General features: G+C 40.6%; 1 protein-coding gene across 1 annotated transcript in view; it reads left to right on the top strand.

Annotated features, from left to right (window-relative positions):
• plekhm3 (pleckstrin homology domain containing, family M, member 3) overlaps positions 1 to 22,320 on the top strand; it is a 38,593-nt gene that overhangs the window by 8,631 nt on the left and 7,642 nt on the right. The window contains 5 exon segments of the mRNA XM_032528905.1: positions 960 to 2,063; positions 11,848 to 11,973; positions 11,976 to 11,992; positions 12,726 to 12,919; positions 15,929 to 15,992. Of these exon segments, the coding sequence (XP_032384796.1) occupies positions 960 to 2,063; positions 11,848 to 11,973; positions 11,976 to 11,992; positions 12,726 to 12,919; positions 15,929 to 15,992 (1,505 nt within the window).

Raw genomic sequence — 22,320 nt, 5'->3', positions numbered from 1 at the left:
CTGTCATGTATTTTGTGTTAAACATTTTGCTCAATATGATAGATTTGTGTTGGTTGGCATCTGAACATGCATTTGTCAGGCATGGCAGTGAATGCAGCATAGCTCATAATACAGGCTGGCCCAGTCTTATGTACAAGCAGGGGTAACGCCTGTTGTCTACCTGAGTATGAAGCAAGGAGAAGGAGAAAGGAGAAAACACCATAATCATGAAGAGATGGAGAGAGGATGGAGGGTATATCAAACCTTGTCTTCCTGCCTTGGTGACAGGGAACATTTTAATAGAAGCACCCACACATGGCTATCTCTTACCAATATACCAAAACTTACGTCAGAGCTGCAAACCCCCGATAAGTTACATTGTGTAGGAAACTGGCCCATCTAGAGAAATGAGATTCAGCCTAAGGTTCCTGTGGTCAATTAATTGTGTAAGGATTTAGGCAAACTGGGTGAAATAACTGCGTAAGCAAACCAAGAGGACACAGAATGTGGTTCATTGCAATGAATTCAATATTGATGTCCAAAAAAATGTAACTCGCAGTGAACCCAAGTGTTTAGCAATAGCGACTCACACCACCTCTGCAGCATAATACAATTTAAAATGTTCACTCCTAGTTTCTTCACAACAGGCCTAAATACACAAATTCTGTTGAGTGCTATTGTGTCTTTGTTGCCCTAAAGATCTACTGGAAACACTTGGCCAGCATCCTTGAAGTGTTTCTTATGCTGTCAAATTTAATTTCTTAAGTGTATGTTATGTAACCAATTACATTTCCACATGGATAAAAAATATGTCAAGAATACATCAGAAGATTCATGATTTCTCAGAAGGATAAAAGATCTACTTAGGGGGAAAATACCATTAGCAATTATCCTGTATGTGTTTATCCTGACGCACACCACCTTGCTCATCTGTGTCTCATTTCTTCCTATTTCCCATCCTCCTCTGCATCTTTGTCCAGCTAATAAAATCAGCAGTAGCAGTGTGGTGAAGCAGGGTGCGATGGAGCAGCGTGAGGGGCCTCGGGGCCGCTGGACACCTTGCCATGTCGAGCTGACACCCTGTGAGCTCCGGCTGTACACTCTGGACAGCAGCGCCAACCGCCAGCTGGGCACCGCCTACTCTCTGTCACACTGCCAGAGCATCATTTCTCCAGCACCCTGCAGCCAGCTCGGCCAGATCACCCAGCCTGCCGATCAACGCACGCTCCAGGCTTTGTTCTTCAACAGCACGCGTCTCCAGCTGAGGGCACCCAACCAATGGGAGGCCATGGAGTGGAGACGATTGATGTGGGAGAAGGTGCAGGCAGTCAGACCTGGGAGGAAGGAGAACCACCTGTGGAAAACCGGAATGGAAAAGCAACAGGTCGTCAAGTTTCCTGCACCCATGTCACCGTCCTCGTCACCCTCTCCGTCAGGGCTTGACACCCGGCCTGATTGGGACAGCGACACCCCCAGCTCAGCAGAGGCGTCTCTCCAGTCTAATTCTTTCATACTCAGCAGACCCACCACCCTGCCACTGTTCACCCAACGCTGTCAGGACATCCTCAAGGCTAGTCTGCTCCACCAGCTGAAAGATCAGAACAACTGGCGGGCCTTCAACTTCATCCTGACCAGATCTGCTCTCCGCGCCTTCCCTACCGAGGGCCGTGGGTCTGTGTCCCAGCCTGTCCTTCAGTACTCCCTATCCTCCTGCTTGGACGTGCGGTACAATCAGGAACCAGAGAACAGAGAGCCGTGGACAGAAAGAGGGGACTGCTTCCAGGTAGTTTTTCCCAAAGAGGTACTCAGACTACGGGCTGATGATCAGCTCAAGGCCCAGGAATGGGTGACGGCCCTGCGGGATGCGGTTGGTGCACAGAGGCCTACCCAAGAAGAAGGGGGAAAGTTAGGAGAAGGAGCTTCAGCCCTCCAGGGAGTGCTGTTGAGATCAAAACCACCCAGGGAGAGGAGACAGCGGGAGGCCCAGAGAGCCAAGCGGCAGTCCGTCACTACCAGTTTTCTCAGTATTCTCACCTGTCTGGCTGTGGAGAAAGGACTGACTGCTCAGAGCTTCAGGTGTGCAGGTAAATGAGACACACACACACACACACACACACACACACACAGCCACACACAGCCACACACAGCCACACACACAGCCACACACAGCCACACAGCCTAATTACATTGTTTTGGGCACTTAAATCGCATGTTTCTAACACAAATTTACCCACAAAAGTTATAAATTTCATCCACGATCTCAAGACTCGTCAGCTATGTAGGGTAGGGAATCAAAAACCTGTTCCAAAATATATATAATTATTGGAAAACAGCAACTAAATTAAACTTTCATACAATTAATTTACATGTTGTATAAACTGTGTGAAGTAAATATGAATTGTGTAGAAGTTTGTATAAACCTTTTTTTTTTCTTCTGTAAATGAAGCTTGTGACCTGTTTTGACCCCATGTTGATCATTTTACAACACTCTACCCTGATTTTGCTCTTCCAATACAGGGCAGAATTATTGGGTTCCAAATCCACACTACTGTCACTGACGCTGTGAAGCATGCGCTATATACTAATCTTCATACTATACTTTTGGAAGATTGTATTTGAAAAAATGAATGTACATTATAACTTTGTACTATAAAGAGCTCAAACATCACAGTCAAGGAACATAAAGAAAAACGGGCTTTTGACTGGATGAAAATCCTCATTTAAAGGGATTGTTTGGATTTGTTTACAGTGGTGTTGTATGAGGTACTTATCTCATAGCCAGTGTAAAAAATGTGTTTTGGCAACCTAAAAAAGGCCAACCTTTAAAGATCAACATCAATTTAGGTGTATGCCATATTCACAATATTTTAACAGTTTAACCTTGCTGTCAAACAGCCCTGTGGGGAACTGAAGCCATTACCTGTGCTCTTGTCAAAGCCACTCCATTGATAAAAAAAACCCTAATTTTACCTTGCAGAACATGCAAGTTGCAAGTCTAACGCTGCCTGTATTGGCAAGTTTGTTAGTTTTCTTAGTTCCTAACCTGTTTGAAACACAGAAGTCACACAATAGACAAAGGAATGTCTGACGACATGGTATAGTGGTGTATTTATTCTAAATATAGTAAACACTTATATATGGTATACACTTAATTTTTTCAGGTGGGCTTTTTTTTGTGGCTAAAATATGTTTTGCTGCTGCCCTCACCCACAGCAGTATTTCATTTTGCGTCTGTGTTGGTACTCTTGCCTGCTTCTCCAAACTGGGGGCGTGCCGACTGCCCATTATTGTAGGTAATACAATGACTTGGATAAAAAACTTCTACAGGCAAAAAAGCTGGACTTTCTTATTTAATATGAAGCCAAAAAAGGGTGGGTTGAAGGGATTGTATTATTTTCATCCTGTTGAACAGATATTTGAAGGATGCTGCTTCTTTAAATGCATTTACCTATTCCATTTTGGGTGTTTCTTAGTATTTAGACCCTTTTTCATGTCCTGAGCCATTACAGCCTCTCTCCCTCCTTTGTTATCACCCCTGTTAGTCTCCATACCAGGCCCTTGGGCAGCCCCATAAATGGCAGGCGGTGCTTTTGCTCTCCCTGGGTGTGAAACGTGGGCTTCCTCTCTCACTCTTTTTCGGAGGGCTTTAATAATCACCACTCACCTCCCTTTTTTATTTGTAACAACTGGCTTATTAATGCAGGGGCTGTCTGAAAGGCCAGCTGAAACAGGAACAAGGAGAGAGGCCGTCTGGGGGCAACTGATGATAATTGGTAGGCTTAAAGCACCGGAGGAGAGGAAAAATGGATGGATGGATGAATGAATGAATGAATGAATGAATGAATGAAAGCGGCCTGGGGATGCTACATTGGTCAGGCTTGGTCATAGTTGTTTGATTGAAGGGTTTCTAAATAAAGCTGGATGGGAGGGACAGCTGGATATGTCCATTTTCTATACAGAGCACACCTCTGCTCACTCAATTCGTTTATTTCTCTCCTTTCCCTCCTTTCTTTTTTTTTCCTTGCAAGACTTCATTTAGACCCACAGCTTTTCCCTCTTTTTGTCCTTTCTTCCTCTGTCCATGCTCTCATTTATTTGACTGTATCCCTTCTGTGTCTCCTGCTGTGTTGCTTAGAAGGTTCTGAAAACGTCTTTTACACCCCTTCAATTCAAGGCCTTAAAATTGCACTAAGTCTACTAGTTATTGTTAGACTTATTGTGTCTATAAATCTATAATTTCCTTTTTGTGGGGTCTTTTTTAGTTGGGAATATGGTCTTTAAATTTCATTTTCACCAATTTTAAAATCTTAGAATCTAAAATGTAACTGTAGACAACCTATCTCCCGCTTTACTGCTTTTCTATCCACTGGTCTCCCCTGGCTATCACCCTCCTTGGTACTATGTCACCTCCTTTTCATTGATATGTGGCCTATTTTTGTATGACACTTCAATTATTCTGTGCTAAACACACAGACATAAAAACGTCTATAAAACGTGCATACGACCTAAAACAGGCGTAGGACGGGCGTATGCCGATTCCTACGCAAAGCAATTTGAATGCGAGCGTAGGCTGCAAACTACTGTACACACTTAAAAAGTCTGCAATGTTGTTTTAGCCTCTGGGGTTAACCAAGTAGTTGATTGATTGTTTGTTTGTTTTGGGCTTTTCATAAGAATTGTTGAGAATTTGAAAAATACAATAATGTCGGCCTTATTTTTAAACTCGGCACGATATTCAGGTCAGTAGTGAATGGCTCTAGACTTGATGCTTTGACTGTTGCTTTGATTGTTATTGTCTATTATTGATCCATATTTTAAGAATCGGACCACTATGCAAAGTGTGGCATGGGACTTAAGGCCGTAGATAGCCAGGTTAACACTTCTATCGGCGCTTAAAACCCATAATTCATCAAAAACATTCATCTTCTGTTGTTCACCTGAATAATTATTGGATTATTCATATATGAAACCACTAATCTAAACGAGATCTCTTGATGTTCAGTTTCCTACTTCCTACTTTTTTTCCACAGGTTTCTCTTTGAACTTGTTTCAAGTCCGCCCTCTGCATATGCATACTACGTCCCATCCATACATATCAAGAGATTGGTTATTTAACATCAAAATGTAAAATGTATTCATCTAATTACAGATGGGATTTGCTGCTTTTTCTTTTTTCCTTTTGAAGGAAACGGTTAGTGTTCGTTTGAAGAGCGTGTCTCCTCATCTCACACACACACAACACACACACACACACACACACACACACACACACCACACACACACACCACCACACACACACACACACACACACAGTGCAAAGTGTGTTCTCAGGTTTGGTGACCCCTGTCATTGCACTGGAGCACATTCTCAGGCCCCCAGGCTTTGGGTGAAGTGGAAATCAGTAGATATAAGGGAATTGAGGAAGTAGGAGGTGGTCTCACATCAAAAGATGACAGTCTCTCTCTCTTCCATGCACAAAAAACACTCGCTGTCTTAGTTATAGTACTCTCCATTTGTGCACAATTTTTTGGGGGGGTGTTTGGTTGGTGTAAATGAGACACATCAAAGCTTAAGATTCTCTTGTCTTTTCAGTTTTAATTCTCACACACACACTCACACTCACACTCACACTCACACTCAGAGGTGTGGTGGTTTAAAACCAGCGGCGGGCAGATGAAAGCACAATCCCCTTTTTTGCTCTGTCATATCTCTCTCTCTCTCTCTTTCTTTCTCTCTTTCTTTTTTTCTCTCTCTCTCTCTCTCTCTCTCTCTCTCTCTCTCTCTCTCTCTCTCTGTCTCTCTCTCTCTCTCTCTCTCTCTCTCCCCCCCCCTCCCCCTCTCCCTACACTCACCCCCGGGCAGGTCAAAGTGACCCTCTCTCACTACAGAGAGCCGCAGTACAATCGGTAGACCTTTGAGCTACCTTTGAATTCCTATTCATCTTTTCCCTCTGTTCCGCTTTCTCTCCTCCCAGAGTAGTTAACAGCAGAAAATAATAATGCTACATTAAAATTATTCAAGTGGGCCGGAGTAGTTGTGTATCAGTTGATAATTTAAAAACAAATAGTGGTTTCAGTTCTATGTTTATTTCTGCGGTAATCGTTAAAGGGGTGTGTCGGAGTGTACAACATTATATTGAGAATTTTTTGTCCTTTTCATTTACATACTACATGTGGGGGGAGGGGGGCTGAATGTTAGTAACACCTCCCAGTATAATAATAAACACCTATAATTTAGTTAACACCTCTGTGAAAGTGGCAGAAAAACCTTATTATATGTATCATAAAAGTGGACTTTATGGCAGAACAGTTGTACTGGACTGCTTTAGACCAGTGTTTCTCAAATGGGGGTACGTGTAGCCCTAGGAGTACTGTAGGGGCTATGTGACATTTTTGCAAAAATGCTAATTTAAAAATAAGTCATAAAACATTCCAATAATTAATACTAATAATGAATGAATTAAGTGATGGATTCTAAACATTTGAAATGTAGCATCTAAGTGTTTTTGTTTAGTGAATCTGTTACTGCCAGCGCTTTATTGTACTACTTTTTCTAAACTTTTTTTTTTCGTACCAAAAATGTTTTGTGCTGGTCATGACGTACTTGGCTTAAAAAAACAATTCAAAGGTGGTACAATATTGAAAAAAGTCTGAGAAATGTTGCTTTAGACTATACAGGTGTACCTAATACAGAGGACACTGAGTGTTTATGTACTTTATTTCCTTTTACTTTTTATACGTATAAACTTTATATACTTTGTATATGCACTTACAGCGTATACTTGATGTACTAATACACTTGCCAAAGCCCGACGCAAGGGTCTTTGCTACTTGGTAGTGGTGGGAAAAATAATCAATTCTTAGATGCATCATGATTCTCTCTAGAACGATTCAATACTCAATTGTAATACATTAATAATCGATTATTAAAAAGAAAAAAATGTTGATTTTTATTTAAAAGTTACTGTATCCAGACATGTACAAATCAGAAAACAAGTGACTGAAAGAGGATGGGATATTGGACAACAACTTAGAGTTTAGGCAAGAGTGCAGAACAAAAACACACAAAATGGCCAATGAAAACAATGATCATGTGTGTATACATATTATCTAATGTCATACATGAAATAATTAGGCAAAACACATAAAGACTGTTAATCTATTTTATCATATTACATCTGACCACCTCATGTTTCATGTTCTAAGAAGCCAATTCTCCACCTTTAAATATGACTGAGCCTCTGACGTGAAAGATTACTGTGAGAGAAGGTGACTTTCACAAGCATGTTTACGTCTTAAGCATGGAATGAGTACAAAATAAAAACTCAGATTTATTTGTGTATATTTTTTTAAATCACACATGGAATTGTGCATAAAAAATTGTTGCATCAAGATGCATCAATAATTGGTATCGAATTGTTGGCCTTTGTATCGGAATCAAATCGTAAGGTGCCCGAAGATTCCCACCCATACTACTTGGTGTTATTTTATCATCTTCCATAGTCCCACATGCATTAGCTGTTGAAGCTTCACTAGCCTTTTTTTCTACTGTACCGAGTTCTTTATAGACTCCACTCAGCTTTGGTACGTGTGGGTGTGTTCTCTTCTTGTCTCATGATATAGAATTTGAGGTTAAGGTTAAAGGTTGTTATTTAGTTTGCAAATGTTTTCAGGCTACAGACGTCTGTGTCTTTGTTCCTCTGGTCCCAACAGCAGCAGACCAAAATCAAGGCCACAGTTGGCCAGAAAGCTGGACTGGTGGTCAGCTACTTCCTCGAAGTGACACAGTGTTTCTCTGACTGTTGACCATCCCCTCTGCCTGCTGGCTCCCAACCAGTGGACTGTGGTTTTTTGAAGGAGTATCCACCCCAACAACAGGATGAACTCACTGCCGTAATTACCTACAGAATTGCACACATGTATTTGATCACGAGATCAATGAGATAAGACTTTGTCTTTTTTTCCCCATGTTATCCACACGCTATAATTTTATCCAATGGAAAACAACAAATAGCCATTGTCAAGACTTTGGAACGTGATAAATGGATTATATAAAGATTGCTGTTATGTTGGATTTCAGTCAAATGTTTTAGGGATACAGTGAAAATGGCAGAAAGTATTGCGATCAGAATGCTACCGGTGCTAACTGCCAGCCCAGACCACATCTGGAGGTGGTCTGACTCACACTGTGATCAAATGTCTGACGGATATAAAAGCAGTTTGTACAGTTTAGCCACATTCTTTCTTACAAGAAAAATATTCAAGTTGAAAGGAAACTCTACTCAAGCTGGCCTTCAAAAAGTTCTAGACAACCTGGTCCTTGGCAAAGGGAAAGTAGGTAGAGCCCATAGAGAGACCAATAGGATGTGCAAGATGTGCATGTGACTGAAAGGGACTGCTGAGTTAGCACTAGTGCCAGAATGTTAACCTCGACAGCAGGGCTTCATCTGTCACTCAGACCTAGTCTCGCATTGCCAGACCCTCCTCCACAGTGCTGCAAAGGAGGGTCTGGCGAGTCCACACAGCATTCCTGGATGGGATAAAAACGTGCTCTGGTTTATTGGCATTCCTTTTAACAAGTAACAATCTTTGTCTTGGGCGGCGCTAAGCACCATGAGGAGCAACGGTGCCTCTGCAAAATAGCCTCGGGAAGGACCTTGTTTTTGTGGATGTGTACGTTAAAAGGTTGTTTTACTTGTGCAACAGAAAACTCAGATTGGACCTGGTCTAGCTAACTGTCTGAATTTACCCTGCAGTGATCTGAGAAGAGGTTAACCCTCCTCATGAATTGACTTGAGTTTAAAATGCCATCATAAAAGAGGTCCAAGGCAGCTTGTCATTCGGCCTAAACGAGTGAAATTCGACTGAAATTTGAAAATAAACTTGCCAGTTCTCACCCGAGGATAAAATGTAAAATACATACTGTGTGTTTTACACATATTTTACACATATCATCTGAGCCATATCTTTGGAATTTCTGTACTTCAATGTCTTTTTACTTATAAACCGCCATTAAAAAAAAAAAAAAAAAACTCGATAAATTTCTAATAAGCTTTGCCAGTATACCAACCTAGCTGATTCATAGGTCAGTCTGCATTGGTTAAGCAGAATACTATTATATTCAATAAATAAATAAAATCCCAAATTGTAATTAACTGGAATTACCATTGTGGTTTTGGACTATTGCTTGAACAAATCAATTTATTTCATTTTAATTCTTTCAACAAAGGATAAATCAATAATCAAATAAATCTACAGATTAATTAATACTTATGGCATTCCTTTTGATCTGTATGATTTTTTTTGAGTGTCAGAACGTGAATTGATTTAACAAAATGAGCAACCATTCGGAAATAAGCCCTCAAAGTTAACCCATATTGGACAACCACACCTCTTAAAGACACAAATCGGAGTTTACTTGGGTTTCTACTAGAACATGTTTACATGCTCCAATGTTAAAGGTGCTCTAAGCGATGTTGGGTGATGTCCCTTCTTGTTGAAGTTCGAAGTGTTGTCAAACTAAACGGAGGCTTGCTCGCCCCTCCCTCCTCCTCATCCCATCCCCTCCTATCCCACTCCCTTCTGTGCACTAACCCCCCAACCCCCACCCCCAAATCCTTGTTGGTTATTGGCTGGAGCACTGTATATGTTTTGTTTGTGGATGGATCGAAAGTGTTGACATTGTGGATAACATTGTTTGTTAGTTTTCTGGTGTTCAGGGAACCACACTAATGGGATTTTAAGAGGAGTATTTGTCCAATATGGGTCAACTTTGAGGAACTATCTCTTTCCTCATTCTGATTAATAAAACCATGATACTGACACTCTCATATGGGTTAATGTGTAGGGGGAAAAATTGTTCAAATGCAAAAGGGATGAGGTCAGAAAGTGATTGATTTCTGACAGAATGCCCCAGTTAAAACTCTAGTTCAGTCGGCTTCCAACAGGAGTATTTTTTCTTTAAAGCAGGAATCCAGCTCTCAGTGCTGATTAGACCATTGTCTCTTTTTCAGACATCCAATTCTCATCTATGATAGAAAAGTAGTTGACCTAACTTCTCTTTGTCTGCCTTCATCTGTCCTCATTTGATCCAACTCTTCTCTTTCATGCAGTTCCTTCGTTCCTCTCATCTCCCGATCATTCTGTCTTTTTTGTCTGTTGCCCCTTTGTCAGTTATAGCACAAACAGGCTGACACACGTCTCTCTTCCTCTGTCGTTCTTCTTTTCTTTAGCTTTCCATGCCTCTGTTTTCCAAAACCTTGATAACAATCTTCCGTTTCTTTTCTTCTCTACCTCTCTTTACTTGTTGTTATCCTCTAGGCCCCATCTCTGAGTAGATTGTGTTGGATAAGGGACACCTGTCGCAGTGCTGTGGCGCTCAGCTGTTTGTGTGATCATAGACCAGGTCCGGGTGTTTGGGTAAAGAATAAACTTTAAAGGGTTGAGAAGACAATGCAGACAGTGAGGCAGATATCGGGCTGAATAGAGCTGAGGATCCGTTGGTCTTTTAGGTCTGCAAAACACTTTTCTATTGAAGTCTGCTGTGTTGTGACTACTGGAACAACCAGGACTCTGCTATCTAAGGGATTACTTCAAGGGAATTTGGCAGGTAGATTTAGGCAAACATGGATATTAATAGTAAAAGATTTACTAAAAAAGAATATGAAAAGAAATTGATAAAATATTGCGCATAGTTTTGGACATAAAAGGAAAATGAAGGACGAACATGTAGTTTAAGAGTTTGAGGGCGGGACTGGAAACAGTAAAATGATGTGGTTTTCCCCCAAAAAATACATCATGATGTGTTATTTGCTGGAAATGCAGGAAATACAAATAACAAGAAAGATAAAAAAACAATATTTATATTTCCGGCATCTCCAGCAAATAACACATCATGCCTGATCATTGGTAGTCAAACATTACATTATTTATGAATTATTTATTTATGCACTTCCCAAGAACACATTTTGTTTTGTGACCAGAAACTTAAAATAGATTTATAACCCAAAACGGCACACTCAAATAATTTTTGGTGACATGAGTGTTTATAGCTTTTTCTAAAGGCCACACGGATAGAGAGTAAAGCCAGCCGTCTTAAAGAGGGGCAGGAAGCAATAGATGTTTACAAATGGAGATACACTTTCTGAGGGCCTCTCCTGGAAGACATTCACAGTGTTGCACTTTTTTGTACACAGGGATGTGAAAGTTGGGCAAAAACAAATGGTTTTGCTGCTTGTCATGATGCTTAATTGATGTAAGCATATAGTAAAAGTTTAAAATGGCTCAAACGAGCACACTGTTTAAATCCCAAGACAGTGAAATTAAAACCTAGATCAGAAGAAAAACCTAAATTTAAGGATTTCTCTACAATTCTCTATTCAGTGCTAATCAAATCAATTTTTGTCGGTCATGCGAGCACATACTACCTTTCTGGGGTCAGGGTTCCTTTGTAAACTTGGACTATATTGTTTATTATCTACAGGTTTACTCTGTTGAATTAGTGTGGTATTTAGAAAGGGGCAATAATCTGACACACATTAACGGAAAGTTATGTGGTTTACAACCTTTGTGTTCTCCTGATCATGACTCTAGCAGACTGTTAACACCAAAAGATGACTTGTGCAACACATTAAGACACATACATGGACACACAGATGCCATCATTTATTGTGCAATAAGTCTGAGAGATATATGCATACTTGATTCACATTAAGAGTTTTGGTTTGAATCCCACTTTTGAGACTTACTTTAAAGTGGTTTAACTGGTTTCTTCATAGTTAAAGACGTTCAGACACCCTTGGGTATGAAATATGTATTCATGTATGCACACACACAAATAATAATATTTCCCCATTGACTTCCTCTTCAGGTTGTCAGCGTCCAGTTGGTCTCTCCAAAGGAAAGGCAAAGGTCTGCTACTACAGCGGCTGGTACTACTGCCAGAGCTGCCATCAGGACAATTCCTTCCTCATCCCAGCACGCCTGCTGCACAACTGGACACCAGCAAGCACAAGGTGGGAAAGCGCGCGTGCGCACACACACAAACACACACACACACACACACACACACCACACACACACACACACACACACACACACACACACACACACACACACACACAACCACACACACACACACACACACACCCACCTAACGACTGTGCAAAATTTCCAGAGTTGTAAAATCCTTTCTCTGAGTATTATAAACCACTGTGCAGTGTATTACCATCTGATAAACCATCAAACTATTTATCACTATTTTATCTATTCAATTACTTAGCTCAGTAATTAATAAGTACTCTTTTTGGCCAGATGTCTGTTACCTTCCGCTTTCTTTGTGTTGGAATTTTAAACTCCAGTCAATTCATGAGGACTATGGTTAAATGCTCCTCAGATCTCTGCAGGGTAAATCCAGACAGCTAGCTAGACTCTCTGTCCAATCTGAGTTTTCTTTTGCACGACTAAAACAACCTTTGAACGTACACGATCCACCAAAACAAGTTCCTTCCAGAGGCTTTTTTGCAGCGGTACAGTGGCTCTGCCTGGTGCTTAGCTCCGCCCATGATCATTGTGATTGGTTTAAAGAAATGACAGTTAACCAGAGCACGTTTTTCTCCTATCCCGGAAGGCTGTATTGACTAGCCAGATCCTCCTCCGCAGCGCTGTGGAGGAAGGTCTGGCAAAGTGAGACTATGTATCTGTTGTTCTTGGTGCAGCGATCCTGTGAACTGTGATGTGCTCCTTTAGGTGTCTAAACAGGCCAAGGAGTTCCTGGAGTTTGTGTATGAGGAGCCCCTGCTGGACGTCCAGCAGCTCAACCCTTGCCTGTATGAGCACTGTGAGCCTCTTAGCACTGTGCTGCGCCTCCGTCAGCAGCTCCAGTCACTGCGAGCCTACCTGTTCAGCTGCCGAGCAACCGTTGCTGAGGACCTCAGGAGAAGGTAGGTTGGCGGTGAAGTCTATTGTGGTAGTGCGTAGAGCACTGTTGTCCAACCTCTTTTGGCTTGTGACCCCTCAAAATGAAGCAATGTCTACTTGCAAACCATCATCATATGTCATCATATGTACATGTCTAAGGGTTGCGAGCACTTCTTTTTTTGGTTTGAATATAGTATTTTGAAAGGTCCTCAAAAACATTATACAGTAATTAACAGGAAAGAAAGCTTCACCCAAAATTACAAAAATAGACATAACAAAACTATCTGCGTGGGGGCTCCACTGACAGTAAACAATGAGATATCCAGCCATTTTAAAAGTTATTTTCTATATATATCATATACAACTATCATGTTTAACATTAGCAGAATGTGGTATTGAGTCACACTGACTGATACCCTACAATATTTGTTATATTCCTCTGTTGATTGATTGATTACACAGACTGTACATCTCCCTGTATAATGAATGTTAATATGTGTGTCTGAGTGCCTGCATGTATATTGCTATAACCTTTATCTGCATACGTTCCTGTGTGTATATATGCTGCATATACATTAAACAATGTGTGTCTGTGTATGTGTGTGATGTTCAGGGGGGGGATGACTGTTTATTTGAGTGGGGTCCCATACTGAAAGCCTTGTCTGTGAGCTGATGGATGCTCCTTGCCCTGCTCCAGGTCACCAATACACTCTGATTGGACTTTTTCTAAAGGAGAATCATCCACCTCTGAAAACAGACTGGAATCTGATTAATGCATTATCATGATAATTCACATAAAACGTATTTTCTTACTTATCAGTAACAGCATCTAGTTTTGAAATGTGTGAATGTCAACACCACAAAACATCTCCATAGTATTAAGATGTGAGGATAAAAAAAAATAAAAAATGGATCTGCCGCTGTAATTTGGTTAAACTAACCCTTTTAAATACAGGAAACTTTACAGTTAAAAGTGTTATTAGTTCAATAATTTGTCAAGCAGAGTAAGAAGGCTTGGCAATATAAAACTTGAAAAATGTTGAAAAAACAGTGTTGCGTCAATACTTGCATCATTTGGACAATGCTTTATGTTTTAATACTGTATATTAAGTTCATTTTGCACTTAATTTCTTAATAAAATTAAAAAGTACTTTTCATTTGTCAACTTTTTAATTCACACAGGAGTATACAAAAAGAGGCTTCAGCCTGTGGTTATTTCATATAGACTATTTATTCAGTGAATTACAAGAAAACATGCTGGGAATATATCATTAAATGAAATGACCGGGATAGAAGATTTTGGCCATATTGCATAGCCCAGTATAAATTGCAGACAAAGACAAAATGTTAAAGGCTACAGATGCAGAGTTGCACACACCAATTGTCCATGAATATCAACACAAGACGCTTAAACTGTAAAATCTTATTATACTATCTTATTAAGATGTTTTAATGTGTAGAGACGAGCAGCATCATGTCGTCCTGTGTTTACTTCTGTCCCATTAGCCAGTGCCCCAACACTTCCAAACACTGCAGGATTGATGAGGGCCATGGCGCTAAAACCTTCCCCTAGTCATTATTCTACTTTTTTTTTTGAGGGGGGGGGGGCATGAAGAGAGATGTCTGTTTCACACATGCAGAAAGCCATGAAAGCACAATTGCATACACAACCATATGAGGCGTGCGTGCGTGTCTGTGTGTGGTAACACTTGAAGTGGTAAGAGCAAGTTGCAAATGTATCTTATCTGTTACAGTATTCAACCCATGTATCTAATTGAAGGTTGATGAATCATAACAACCACACCACAAATTTAGTGCATCCAAAAAGTTGTATCAACTCTTTGACAGTCAACACAAGTTAAACATTATAAATTTGAGAAAGATTAGATTTGGTTTTGGTTTGCATTAGATTGCAATGTGTTTAGCCACCCTCTTCTCGCACACGCACAAAACACACCTATTTATAGGACTTTGTAAATCTGCTGGTTCACACACGCTTACTCAGATCAGACCCTCCTTCAGTACACCCTCATAATCTCTGACTTATATTTTTATCAAAGGTGTGTCTGCTTCACTGGAAATACACTGGGGATACTGTAATAAAATATGGAATTAAATAATGAAATACTTTCAAGGCTTAGACAAATATTGGCTTGTATGTTTGTATATACATATGAATCTGTGTATCTTCTGCTTGTAATCTAATCCCAAAAAGTACCTTTATCACGATCAGAACAAGGTTTAAAGGTGTGTTCATCTGGGCATCGACAATCAACACAGGAGCCAGTGTGGGTTTTATTAAAGTGTGTGTGTGTGTGTAGTCTTATGAATGCTGATGTGGTAACCATTGGCAGAAGAGTTTATCAGTGACGCCCATCCCCATGAGGTGTCTGGATAACACACACACACACACACACACACACACACACACACAGTCACACATTCTTGTGTTTTGGTGACACTCATGACAGCTTAGACAGGATTTAGCATGGTGCCATCCATCTTAGTGGTCTGAGAGGAGGCCTCACACACACACACACTCACACTCTCTCTCTCACACACTCTCTTAGATTGATATTACTTTGTTTAGCACCATGGACTAAAAGGCTGGGGAAACATTAAATCTGGTAGCCCAGTGTGAAGACATGCTTGGACAAACAGTTCTCATTCCCAAGTCGTCAAATACTGATGATGTCAGCGGCTCTCGCCGTCAGATACCCACCTAAAAGTCACCCTTTAGCGTCTATATGGGCTGTACCGGCCATAGCAGCAGCACGACTGCGGCGCTGTAAGATTATTATTATTATTATTTATTTTTTTTACACCAAGTTTCTTAAAAATTGGGCCAGTAGTTTTTCCCTTATTCTGACGACAGACCAATCACCAAACAAACGGAAAAACCCACCCGGAAACATAACCTCCTTGGTGGGGGAAATAAAACATAGTACATTTTACCTTGAGCATTTTTGTTGGAAAAGCAAGCTGGAAATGGTGGTTATTATTTTAATTCTATTTTGTGTGTCTTTTCACAGGATCTTCCCCAGGGAATACCTGCTACAGCACATTCACCTGTACTCCATTGCTGACTTGCAGCAGGTACGTTTCAGTGATGCCATTCACCTTTCTTAAATGAACTAAAACTGGTTTGAAAAAAGCATTAATCAGTTTAAGTTTAGAGCTTGGACTGGGCTGATTCTCATTTTTTCAAAGAGCCTTTTAATGAAAAGGATTAGTTTAGGTATATATGTAAAGGTTAATTTATAATAAAGGATACGTTTGGATAAACTTAACTGGGTGTAGCTTAGTCCCTGATTGTTAAATTGCTGCCCACATCTCATATTTGGTGAAAAAATGTTATTGCTTAAGACATCCTGGCGATGCCCACTTGCTAACATTTTCTAGCTACCTAAGTTAGCTAACGTTTGCAGCCTGTTCTCTGTTTTTCCCCACGTTGTTACAAACAAATCCTCAGTTAAATTCTTATTCGATGTAAGAAAACGGAAGACTACAGTAGTAGATGGTAGCTAGGCTGATTAGCGGATTTAGCTAGCTAGCTTGCAATTGTTTTGCAGCCATGAGGAACCATTGTTGTCCAAAAGCTATTGAAAACGCATGAGTGAGCCCAACTGTTGCACTGGGTGACATTGTTTCTTTATTATCGTGAACACACACACACACACACACACACACACACACACACACACACACACACACACACACACACACACACCACTCACCCACACCACACACCACTCACTCACTCACATCACTCACTCACTCACTCACTCACTCACTCTGTTGCTTATTTTAACTCAGTCCACATTAATCATCCTGTTGCCAGAAATATTCACACAAAATGTGTATTTCAGTAATCCACAGCTGAAAATACTCCCAACATTTGTTGAAAACTACAATGCCAAGTAGATTTTGTAAATTAATAATAATATTATATATTTGTGAGCGCTTTTTTTTTTTAAAAGATGCATGTCTTCAAAATGAACCTATAGGCTCGGAGCTGAAAGCCACAGAGATAGTTGGATTTGGACTTTGTATTAGGTGAAAAACATAGTATAACGCTTTACTTATCCTTTAAGTAAACACAACCTGTCCTTTGTTTTTTTGGCAAGTGTCTATGATGAGATAGGGTAATACCCTCTAATAGCCCTATTTGGAACAGGGTTAGCCCTTTCAAGTGTCCTCATCCAAGAAAACAATGGTGTCGGTGGAAGGAATTCATATCTGGCATTGTAGAAACCTTTGACTCTGCTGTTCTCCCTTATCTAATCAGAAAACGTTCTTCTCATATGGCATATCTTTACCAATGTGCATGCCATTCATAACAGTTTCACCGCCCAACTCAGCCTAAATGTGTTCAGTTGAGTATTTCTTTTTTTTAAACAGAGTATTAAAAAGAAACACATGGCACCTGGTCTTTCAGCAGTTCAGTATCAAGTCGTCAAACTAAGTTAGGGAGTGTGGGGGGGGGGGCGACCACAAATGACTGAAAAGTTCTTTTGTTTGTCATTATGTTCATCATGTTGTACCCTGCCCCATTTTTTTCCAACCCTCCCTCTCCTACTCAGAGCTCGGCCATAGACTCTCTCGGTGAAAGTGGACCCCCTCCTCGTCCTCGTCCTCGTCCTTCTCCTCCACTCCCACACTCTGTGTCTCTCTGCTTCACTAATTGGTTACATTCAGAATCAACAGGCAGAAAAACAAAGCGTGACATCCCTCCATTCTTCCCAACATCCCCTTGGCCTCACACACGCTCTGCACACATGTGTGTGTGTGTGTGTGAGTGTGTGTGTGTGTGTGTGTGTGTGTGTGTGTGTGTGTGTGTGTGTGGAGAGAGAGAGAGAGAGAGAGAGAGAGAGAGAGAGAGAGAGAGAGAGTCCCTCACTCTCTCTTTCCCTGCTAAACTCTGTGATTTACTCATAAACACCAAACTGGTGATTCAGTACTAATTTTAACGAGAGAGCCTGCACTGCTCCTTCTTCTCCTTCCCTCCCCCTCTAACCTCCCCCCTCTCTGCCCTCTCTTGGAGATTCTCAAGCACTCTGCCTCTTAATTGGTTTTCCATATTAACAAGCTTCTTTCTTTTCATTTACCTCCTGAATAAAATGACACTCTTAATCAACGTGGCTTTTTTTGTTCCAGCTCAGAGGTCAGTGAAGGCTAAACTCCCTTGGCTAAACCCTGGACCACACTAAGTCTATTCACCTCCCGACAAATAGCCTCCACCCATATCCCCCATTAGGAGCAGTTCATTCGGAGAAAACATATGTGTTTGTCTAAGGACACTGCCCTTTTCCTCTGCTGGTTTTAGGATTTGTTTCTAGTGTTTTGTGTGAGGACTAAAGTAGTAAGAAAGTACGTGTGTGTGTGTTTGTGTGTTGCAGCTGGCTTCCCACAGTGATACTCTGGCATTCCCTCTATGCCAGGCATGCCTCTCTTCTCACACTTGTTCAGACTCACTGAGGCCTCTTAAGTAAATGTTAGAGGTTCTCAGAAAGATTTGCAGTTTCTGCTCATTGCTCATGGAGCTATTACCCTCAAATGCACAATGTTAGAGTTAAATTGATCAGGTCAAATGGTCAAGTCATCCTCATCATCCTGGAAATTGGCCAACAAATAGTAAACAGACTAATATAAACAATGTAGATAATAACATACTAAAATGTTTATGTTTAAAGATAAAACTGTACACCCTCAACACTAAAAGGATTAAGCTATATTCATACTTTTGCATTAAGGGGTTACATCGTACCTACAGTAACGCGGCTGTGTGTGTACATACGGAGGCTACGCCAACTGTGATTGATTGCCTTGTGTTTTCTCCTACATGTTTCTCGTGCTGATTGAAAGTAAAGACACTAAGTGTGTTGAAGAATGGCTAAGTTATCTGCTCGCTATCAAAACTAGCAAAACCATTACCACGGCAAATCTGCTCACTGCAACTCCATGCTCACTACCACCGTAAAATGAATGTACATCATTTTTAATTATCTCTATATAGCAAAATTGTAGTTGTTGTATTGTAAATGTATTGTTGTCATATTTGTGGTCTTTTAAACTTTGTTGTGCATACAACTTTAACTGCGTTTCATAAAAAACGGAACAAAAATCAATAAAAATCAATGTGCTCCAGTTTTACTAATTAACTAGATGACCCATGATTCCAGTCCACCAGCACTCAAACACAGGCTGAGAAACAAGACTGATAGTGGTGATGATATACAGTACATAATCAGAATTACAATTTAATTAAATTCAACTACTTTTTTCTTGCCCCTTTATCATCGTACACAACATTCAGATTTTTTTAGTACTCAAAATTGGAAAGTTACTCAAAAGTTAATTTTGGGATGCCCATGATAAGACAGACTCCACAAACATACATCAAGTTGTGTGTGTGTGTGTGGTGTGTGTGGTGTGTGTGGTGTGTGTAGGAGAGAGAGAGAGAGCTATCCAAACAGAGCTGGTCTTTCCAGCCATGTAATTCCATCTGGCTTTCTAGTTTCTCAGTCTTTGTGTGTGTGTGTGTGTGTGTGTGTGTGTGTGTTGTGGTTGGTGTGTGGAGAGAGAGGAGGGCAGGCGAACGGCTGTTAAACAGCAGTTTTAGGAGATTAGGTGGTTTTGGAGCACAAAGACGCTGCATGAAGCAGAATAAGAGGTTGAACTGGAAGGGGGGGAGTTTAAAAGGATGGATGGAGGGAGAGGAGGTGTGTTGTGTGTGTGTGTGTGTGTGTGTGTGTGTGTGTGGTGTGTTGGGGCGTGTTTGGAGGGAAAGAGGGTAAAGAAGGGTTTGTCCTGTGTGCTGCTTTAGAATCATTCTGTGAATATGGACCTGTGAATATTGCCCCTTTGGCAAATTTCACATTGTTTTAACCCTGCTACAGCTATTAAAGTTCCATAGCATACAAATCCATAATGTATTCTGTTTTTTGTCCTCTACATAGTCCAATGTTTTTGGAAGTTCAGCTCTTTTCAACTGACTAATTCCAGGAACTATTGAACCGCAGGAACTAAACTCAAGAACTTAACCTTTAACTTTGTGCATTTCCCCACCACATTTTGAAAACTGTAAAAATTAGACAATTTAAACAATTATATAGGTATTAGAAAGTCATCCTGTTCTTTGTATTTAGTTTGGAGACTAATGTTTGCGCTTCTGTAATGAATGAATGAAAAGGAGACATGCTGAGTTGAAAAAAAGAGACTAGAAACTCCAGTGCACCTGTCTCCAAAGTAGACAAACTGGTGTGAGAGTGTGTTTCATGGATATTTATTTATGCTTTCTGCAATTGGCAAATGGAGTTTTATTATTTTGTTGTTCACAGGCTTTGTCTCATAGCAGCTCTCTCTCTTCTGTGTGCTGGGAGGGGTTAATGATCAACAGCCTAAAGAGTCTGTTTGTTTAGAAGAACACATGTGACAGGGCTTTTTAAAAAGGAAATAAATTGTGTAATCATAAAATCTGCACTTACCCTGTTTAGTGCTGTTAATGGAATGCCACTATCAATGTCGGCTTGTGACCCCTCTTTAGAGAATTCTACTTTTTTTTTTTAGATTTGTGTAATACCTGAAGAGATGAAACTAGGAAAAAGAAAAATAGGAAGATGTAGTCTGATAGAAATATATTGGACTCTTTTCCATCCTATTAATCATCTCAAAATCCCTCCAATTCATCTTGCAACCAGTGCCGACCCCCTCCTAAGAACTCTTGAATCATTTTGAGGAAAACATAAATTCTGTCTGTTCTTGAGACAGAAGTTAGTCCGAACTAGCCAACCCTAAACACCCATCAGAGCCGTGAGAGGTCTGCCGGCGGGCTGCTGGTTGGCCCAGAAACTCAGGGCACCCATCAATATTTGGCTTCATTGATGTCCTTGTTGGAAGTTGGCGAGGGTGCAAATTTAAAGGGTTGAAGTTTGAGGTTCCTGTGTAAATGGTTGTCCCAGTGTGACTCTGCTGGACAGTGCTACTTTGATACTTTGGAATAGCAAATAAAATGGTCATTGGATATTGGATATATTGGCTACTGGATATAGCAACAGCAGATATATGGGAATTTTAAGAAAATTGAGGAATATATCTGTTTAGAGAATAAGTGTGACAATATAAGTGGTAGATCAGTCTTTAAGTATTAGTAGTTCAGTGCTTACAGTGTGAAATTGCATCCAGGCAAGAATTTGATTTCTTTATATTGCTAAATCTTTCTTCTTGCCTTATTCGCCATCAATCCATCTTTCTTTCCCACCGTCCCTCCAGAGTACCAGTCAGCCACCAGAGCTGCGCTGCCAGTCGTTTGATTCTGCCCAGTCCAATTATAGAGGGCCTTAATTACCGAGCCTGTCAGCCTCCATCAGGAGAGCCATTCGTCATGTGGACCGGGCAGGACCGGACTGAGCAGGGCTGCTTAGGTTTAGCGTGGGGACACATATATCTGTCTGTCACTCTCAGTACCTGTCTGTCTGCCTGGAAACATTTGTCATCTGTACTGAACTAAGCTTGGTCTCACATACAGAAAAGAAACTAAGTAAGTGACACTTAAAGGTACACTGTGGAGTTTTCTTATAAAACTGAATGTTAAATGCCTAACAAACATGTTGGAAGCATGTCCTGCCTAATAAGAGATGATTTATAAATAAACGTTGCAATTTCATCGCACACCAGCAACCTTCTTTATCCAAGAGTGCATAGAACATCTTCAAAAACTGGGTAAGAATTCCCCGTACGTTTTTTTTCTGATATTAGCAAAGAGCAATGACAGATTCTACCACTTCTACATCAATCTGCTTGCACGTGAACAGGCTCATTTTAAGGTTATAGACATGTACATTGTCAATTATAATTAATTTGCTTGCTGTCAGTTATCCCACTTTGGGCTCAATTGGAGATAACACAGACTTTGAACCAGAGCGCTGGCAAGGTTTAGATTGGGCAGTTGTTTCTCCAACCTCGGAAACAACCGTCAATGACGCCACAACACCATACTTATTTGAATCGCTGAACAAATCCGATCTGGGCGGTTATTCCGAGTTCTGCACTTATATTGGGACATTTTATCTTGCAAAGTGCATGGCTTGTTTTCACGCTGGGAAATTAACAGGGTTTCCCATGTTTTGGACTTTTGCAAATAATGTAGCATGAATAATCAGTGGTTGCAACCCTAATCTGTTTTACTGTGAATGTTGAGTCAAACACACAGATGCTGACTGGAACAGATCTTTTTTTATGTGAGATATTGGTCTCAAACAACAGCCTCATGTTGGTCTCAGAGTAATAATTTGATCTCATAGATTGTTAAGGGTTGTTGTAGGAAAAGCCTTCAGTTTGCCATTAATGCCAGTATGATTTACTGTGCACCGGGTCAGTATACCTCTGTTGCTTCTGTGTGCGGCTTCTTCCTCCTCTCTCCATC

This window comes from Etheostoma spectabile, chromosome 11, assembly GCF_008692095.1.
Source record: "Etheostoma spectabile isolate EspeVRDwgs_2016 chromosome 11, UIUC_Espe_1.0, whole genome shotgun sequence".
Lineage (NCBI taxonomy): Eukaryota > Metazoa > Chordata > Actinopteri > Perciformes > Percidae > Etheostoma > Etheostoma spectabile.
Note: the sequence above shows the minus strand (reverse complement) of the source record. Positions and strands in the feature narration are given on the sequence as shown.